The sequence below is a fragment of the Hemibagrus wyckioides genome, linkage group LG04, assembly GCF_019097595.1.
Source record: "Hemibagrus wyckioides isolate EC202008001 linkage group LG04, SWU_Hwy_1.0, whole genome shotgun sequence".
In the NCBI taxonomy this organism is placed as follows: Eukaryota; Metazoa; Chordata; class Actinopteri; order Siluriformes; family Bagridae; genus Hemibagrus; species Hemibagrus wyckioides.
The window spans coordinates 11,751,871-11,758,698 of record NC_080713.1 but is presented as its reverse complement, the minus strand read 5'-3'; the positions used below and the strand labels follow the sequence as shown (position 1 = coordinate 11,758,698).

The following is a 6,828-nucleotide window of genomic DNA, read 5'->3' as shown; positions in this document are numbered from 1 at the left end:
AAATTCTTTCAAGAATAAATATGCTCTGACTGAGCACTTTACTAAAAACACTAGTACACCTACACTTGATTTCAATTATTTGATCAGCCAATCATGTGATAGCAGCACATCGTATAGAGTCTGCAGGTAGTGTTCACTTCGAACACCAGAAAGGAGGAAAAGTGTGATCTCTGACTTTAACTGTGTCTTGTCCAGACAGGCTGATATGAATATTTGAGAAGCTCCTGGGATTGTCTCTAGACTTTAATCCGTATGGTGCGGAAAACAAAAAACATCAAGTGAAATGGCCAGATGATGAGAGAGATCAAATAAATGGCCAGATTGGTTTAAGCCAACAGGAAGGATACAGTATAACTTTAAATATAGTTGCACTCTTTAAGTACACTTAACTCTAACAAAACATGAAAAGCAACGATAACATAAAAGCCATACGCCCGCCCAGCTTCACTCTCAAACCCTGCGTCCAGTAAACAAAATATTACGCCATGTATCGTAATAGTTTGAGTGTGTGTGTTGTAGGTTCGAAGGCTCAGCAGCTGCTGCAGGGTCTACAGGCGACGGGGGACGAGTCTCAGCAGCTGCAGGCAGCGATAGAGATGTGCCAGCTGTTGGTGATGGGGAACGAAGAGACACTGGGAGGATTTCCTGTCAAGAGTGTCGTACCTGCTCTGGTCAGTCCATAGCTGCTTCCTGTATGATGATTACACACTCTACACTTAGACTATGTACTCTACTATTTAGTGTACGAGTTTTAGATGCTAGCTTGAACAGAATATAATCTCTCGGCTCATTCACCTACACGCTAATCAAATGCAATATGATGCGACTTGGGGTTCGGTTATCTCTCATTAGTGTTTTCCTCAGCTGGGTTCTCCTTGTTCGGAGTTTGCACAGGGGTACACAGAATAGGGAGCAGAAGTACAGGACACTACAGCACAGTGCAGTCATGATGGGATATCTTGTCCCTTTTTAGCAGTAGCTTTTCAGTAGCTGTGTACCTTTAAAGTATTTTATTATGTATTTATAGTCTTAGTACCTCTTCGGTTTGCTGGACTAAAAGCTCATCATTTGTTAAAAAGTAAAGCAACTCACATGTGACTTTAATGCTTTTCTGATGTCCTACACAGAAACGTCAATTAGGTTGTAGACCAATCAGGTATACACTTGTTCAAAACATCATGGTCTAGCCGATCTGCCTTCATAAGCTTAGGCCCTGGTCCTATTTGTCACTTGTGCATAGGTAGTTAGGTAAAGGTAATATAGTGCTCTGTCTTGTGAGGTGTAATGTTTTGTAGTCATCTTTATTGAAAAAATATGGTGAGTTCACAGAAAAGCAATCCATCACACCATAATGCACTGTACAGCGTGTTTGATGTCACGTAAGCAGTACTTCCCTGAGTTTTTGTGACTGCAGTCGAACTAGTTGAACAGGATTCTTCTTTTGCTTGTACTCATGTACGAAGCACGTAAATGGATGAGGGCTGTGGCTCAATGCGCATTGTGATGTCACAAGATACGCCTTGGCCCAAATCTGAGTAAATGCAGAAAAATGTAAAACTTCCGACGGAATATCTTCCTTACTATTTCAAAGCCGTGAAATCCTGGGGGGACCGAGTAAGAGAGAAATAATGCACAAAGTGCTGTTACAACTCTGATTAGTTTCCCGTATCACCAATTTGCCCGCAATTACAGTGACCGTGTGACCTATTTGAAATGTTTATCTGTCTTGAAGCACTGACAAATCTGTTGAAATGTATTTAGTAAAAGGCAAATTGCTTTAGTCCTTTATATTTTGCTGTTCTCTCTCCCCACAGATCACGCTGTTACAAATGGAGCATAACTTTGATATTGTGAGTATGAGCACAGCTTTTATGCACATTACATTCCATGTCTTTTGTCATGGCTGTTTAGGCTGTGGAGCTTATTGTTTTCCTTCTCCTCAGTCTTTCCTTATATGACCTGCCTTATTCCTGTTTAGATTTACATTTATTCCGTTAACAGACGCTTTTATTTAAAGTGACTTACAAGAGGAAATATATGCAAAGCGATATATCAAGCAGTGGGTAATACAAGTAGTGCTACTTTTAACTGATTTGTAATTGAGTGCTAGAGGAAAAAATGAAAAAGAATAGCAGTATTGGTGATGTAAGAGCTGATGTAAGGGTAGATTTTTATTTATTTATTTATTTTTTGGGTTAGTGGTTAGTTAAAATGGTCATGACCGATGTGTTGAGTCAGATCCTGCTGTCTGGATTGAGGTTAGAAGCTTGTTCCCCCCACTGATCAGCTTCAGATTTCTGGAAAGGGACTGATCACAGGTTTGCGGGAGGGAACATAACCCTCAAGGAGTGTTGTTTCAGACATGGTTTTGTACATGAGTGGCAAAGCTTTGAATCTGATGATGGTGGCTACAGGAAGCCAGTGGAGAGTGATGAAGTGGGGTGTTGTGTGACTTTATTTAATCTCTCTTTTTATTTTTAATACTTTGAGTCATTATAGTGAACTGCCAAACTAGTTATATTTATGTTTAGCTTAGCTCTCTAGTCTCTGTACTATGAAGTGACCAGTAGGCGTTCCTACCTCTGGTTGCCAAAGTAATAACGTTTCTCAGTGGGTGGCGCAGCTCGCATTCCGCTTGACAGTTTTCTTGGCGCTAAAGTGAAGCGTTCTAGATGGAGATTTGGCATTTGTGTCTAAAACGCACCAGTGTACATTTGCATCATGTCATAGGAGATGAAGAAGAAGAAGCAGTGTGTGCTCTTTGCATGAATCACATGCTCTCTACTGTCTTCATTTTCATTGGAAATCACTCACCAAGTCATTCTGCATTTGATTAAGTTCAGATTTTCCTCAACTTTGTCTTTGTTTCCAACTCTCTGGGGTGCTGTACATGTGAACGCAGCATGATCTGTAACGTTAGCTGAGTGTGTTAGCAGAGTGTGTTTCTATTTAAGTGAGTTTTGTTAAGGAGGAGAACCGAGTGTATGTGTATATGTGCGTTTCAGATGAATCATGCATCTCGTGCTCTAACCTACATGATGGAAGCTCTACCACGCTCTTCTGCTGTAGTTGTAGACGCCATTCCTGTCTTCCTGGAAAAGGTGAGTGGTTCAAATATCCTGCCTGTATGTGTGCCTTTGTGTGTACGTATGCCTGTGTTTCTAGTGTCTCCCTTGTGTTTATCCCAAACCAATAAAGCACTAGTTATCAGTGTCGGTACTATTACACGGCCACCACGAATGACACCTGGGTGTTTCATTGCCAAAGTTTTTAAGAACCACAATATAGCTATCCATAAGAAATAGTCCAATAGAACCAGAAAAACAGTGTGTGAAGAGATTCTACACTTTGGGTTACATACTGTTCAGTGCTATATACTTGGCCCATTTCTTCATTCAGACAGGCATTTTGTGTAAACGTGTATTATGCATGACCTTGAAGCCAAAGAGGCATCGATTGGCAGCTGAAATGACATTCATTTGGTCACCAAGCCAAACACCAAACAAGACAGCAGTCCAAATAAAGCCATGTCCATTTTTTTGGTCTGTCTATGTAGCTTCAGGTGATCCAGTTTATCGATGTAGCCGAACAGGCTCTCACGGCGCTGGAGATGCTCTCACGGAGACACAGCAAGGCCATCCTGCAGGCTGTGAGTACTCAGCTCAACTGTTAACATCCATTACTTGCTGGTTTACCATGCAGTGCTTTTGTAATCTTTTTTTTTTTTTTTTTTAACCAGATTAGGATTTTTTCCCCTGTTCTTTTCTAATGCTGCCTATGATCAGTCTTTTTGACCCTTACATCTGTTCTGGTTTGTCTCTCTGCAGGGCGGGTTGGCTGACTGCTTGCTGTATCTGGAGTTTTTCAGTATTAACGCTCAGAGGAATGCATTAGCCATCGCCGCTAACTGCTGCCAGAGCATCACACCTGACGAGTTTCACTTCGTAGCCGATTCGCTGCCTCTACTCACTCAGAGACTCACACACCAGGTACTCGCACACACTTTTTAAACTGGGCATGTGCCGATATTCTGCCCTTCAAGATACAGTAGTGTGTGATGTACAGAATTCTGGAATAGCCTTTTAGTGTATAAAGAATAAGAATCCTTTTTGTATAGTTGACTTTAATCGCATTATCTAGGCATCTGAGGTAGCCATCATGTTCAAGCGGCATTAGGGTACTCATAAGATAAAGGTGTTTTGATGTGTTAAGCTTCTCATGTACAGTGGAAACTGAAACAGTGTTTAGTAAGTGTTGGCGGTTTCACACCTATATATGCATGGCCGGTCTTCTCTGATTTCACACTTTCTAAGTAATAGCAGTGTGTGAAGATTGAATTTGCAGAACGATAGCACAGCTATACATAATAAGCTATACATTGCAATCCACACATCATAAAGTGAGATGTATCAGAGTTCAAAAAAGGACAAGTTGTTGCTGTGCGTCTCTGTGTCCAGGACATCAGGTCTTTTTATGTGTACCGAGAGCCACGGTATCGATGGTAACGTCACTGTACCACCATGCAGGACGGACCACATCCAACTGTCAGTGCAAAAGGAAGCTGTCTGAAAGAGATGTCAGGGTGCTAACCCTGATCGCATCTAAAACACAAACTCACAGTTGCCTAACTAACTGTAGTATTAAATGCGCACCTCGACTCTCATGTTTCCTCTAAAACAGTTTGTCTTGAGCTCCACATGGTCAGTATTTATGGTCAGGGTACTATAGATAAACCTGTGGTCACTCGTGTCAAATGCCGGTTTCAGTGGTGCCAGCCACAGGAATCTTGGGCTATGGACAATATTATTCTCTCATGAGTCCAGTTTCGCTGACTTTCCCAGACCCAGGAGAAGTTACAGTGTGGAGAAGCCTTAAAGAAGCCTACCACCGGATGGTAGCATGGTGGTGGATCAGTGTTGGTTTGGGCTTGTAATATCATGCCATTCCCTAGGCCCACTACTTGTGCAATAGGGGTGCGTCACTGCTATGGACGTAAAGATATGGTTTCCAGTGTTGGGGTTCACAGCCACCAGATCTTAATATTATTTAGGGCTGTTTTGGAAAAGTGAGTCAGGAAACGTAGTGACCTGGTAACTGTTCTGCAAGAGAAATGGCTGAAAATCCCTGAGCACGGTGATGCTGTATTGGCTGCAAAAGGAGGCCCAACACTATACAAATAAATTACTGTGGTCTAAAACCAGGTGTTTGTTGCATTGTCCAAGCTTGTATATTATGCTGTGTGGCTAATTTGCTAATGAAGGCAAGTTCAATGCATCTAATCATTATTCTAGTGTTAGAATTTGTATACCAAATAGTTGGTACTATTAAATGTCACATGCACATATAGAGCACAAATATACTTCCTGTTTAGGTAGACTTCCTGAATGAAGCACAGTGGAAGTGATGTTTGTGTTCTAAGTATCTCGGGGTAAATTTCACAGTGATGATTGGACCATGCCTACTACACTACTTTCATGCAGTTTATGATGTCACTGTTTATTATTGTTTGTTGTTTAAAGTACATTATGAAAAATAATTTGTCATGCTTTAAGCAGGCTCATAAGCTACTGGATTTCTTTTAACCTAGTACACTTAAAAGTTGTTAAACGAACCATCTGTAGAATGTCAGAGTTAAAACTATATCCAGCTTCATCTGCATATCTAAGTAGCTTGTTGAGAATTTGAGCTGTTTGTGGCTCCAGAAAATATCACGTCATTTCCAACAGGGGAACATGGTGAGCATGGATGCTTCCTGCAGTGCATTGTGGGTGTTTTTTTTTAGGGAGTGGATGTTCTGAAAGGATTTTGTCATTTGAGAGATGCTAGATTCCCTGATGTGTGTCCTGACTACTGAACTAGGGAGCTGATTGAGATGCACTCATTGTTAACGCTGCTCCTGTTTGTAGGCTCACCTCTATTTCTCCCTTTTTCCATCAGGATAAAAAATCAGTGGAGAGCACGTGTCTCTGTTTCGCCCGGCTGGTGGACAACTTTCAGCATGAAGAGGTGAGAGATTTGAATGTGCTTAATCACTGTACAGTACCTAATCTCACTAAGCTGCCATTTCTGTCACTCCTTGCACCGTGCTAACGTTTCACCTTCGCCCCCTGTAGAATTTGTTGCAGCAGGTGGCTTCACGTGATCTGCTCACGAACATCCAGCAGCTTCTTGTGGTGACGCCACCGGTGCTGAGTTCAGGGATGTTCATCATGGTGGTGCGCATGTTCTCACTCATGTGCTCCAACTGCCCCAACCTGGCTGTGCAGCTCATGAAGCAGAGTAGGACATTTTTTCTCTTTCATTTCATACCAATACTAAATATTCCTTAATATTTTGAAATACACTGTTCATAATAGGACTAATGAAAGGTCTCTCTCTGCGTGTGTGTTCGAAGATATCGCAGAGACACTGCGTTTCCTGCTTTGTGGAGCGTCTAATGGAAGCTGTCAGGAGCAAATCGACCTTGTTCCCAGAAGCCCCCAGGAGCTCTATGAGCTCACTTCCCTTATCTGGTGCTTTCCATTTGCTAGATATTCTACTTTGTTTTCCTGTAGTGGCCCGCAATTTGAATCGATTCTGAAACGGCATTCTTTAGTGCTTCTTAGTGGAAAAAGAAAATGAACTTTTGTAACATGTATAACCTTGAGCTGAATAATATCATGCAAAAATGTACTTGGTTATGAGCCGTCCTAGATTGATGCATTCAAACCACTGAAATGGAAATTTTCACCAGCCAGATTTAATTTGTTTATTCCATCAGTTCGAATGGTTTTCTTAGGTCATGGCTTTCTGCATTAACAGCACCCTCACTGTGAACATGCACTTTAA

General features: G+C 41.6%; 1 protein-coding gene across 5 annotated transcripts in view; it reads left to right on the top strand.

Annotated features, from left to right (window-relative positions):
• trip12 (thyroid hormone receptor interactor 12) overlaps window positions 1-6,828 on the top strand; it is a 50,769-nt gene that overhangs the window by 23,107 nt on the left and 20,834 nt on the right. For all 5 annotated transcript variants that reach the window (XM_058387223.1, XM_058387224.1, XM_058387226.1 and 2 more), the window contains exons 10-17: window positions 520-671; window positions 1,815-1,850; window positions 3,006-3,101; window positions 3,557-3,649; window positions 3,828-3,989; window positions 5,938-6,006; window positions 6,114-6,279; window positions 6,395-6,512. In XM_058387223.1, coding sequence (XP_058243206.1) covers window positions 520-671; window positions 1,815-1,850; window positions 3,006-3,101; window positions 3,557-3,649; window positions 3,828-3,989; window positions 5,938-6,006; window positions 6,114-6,279; window positions 6,395-6,512 — 892 coding nt within the window. The remainder of the gene's footprint in view (window positions 1-519; window positions 672-1,814; window positions 1,851-3,005; window positions 3,102-3,556; window positions 3,650-3,827; window positions 3,990-5,937; window positions 6,007-6,113; window positions 6,280-6,394; window positions 6,513-6,828) is intronic.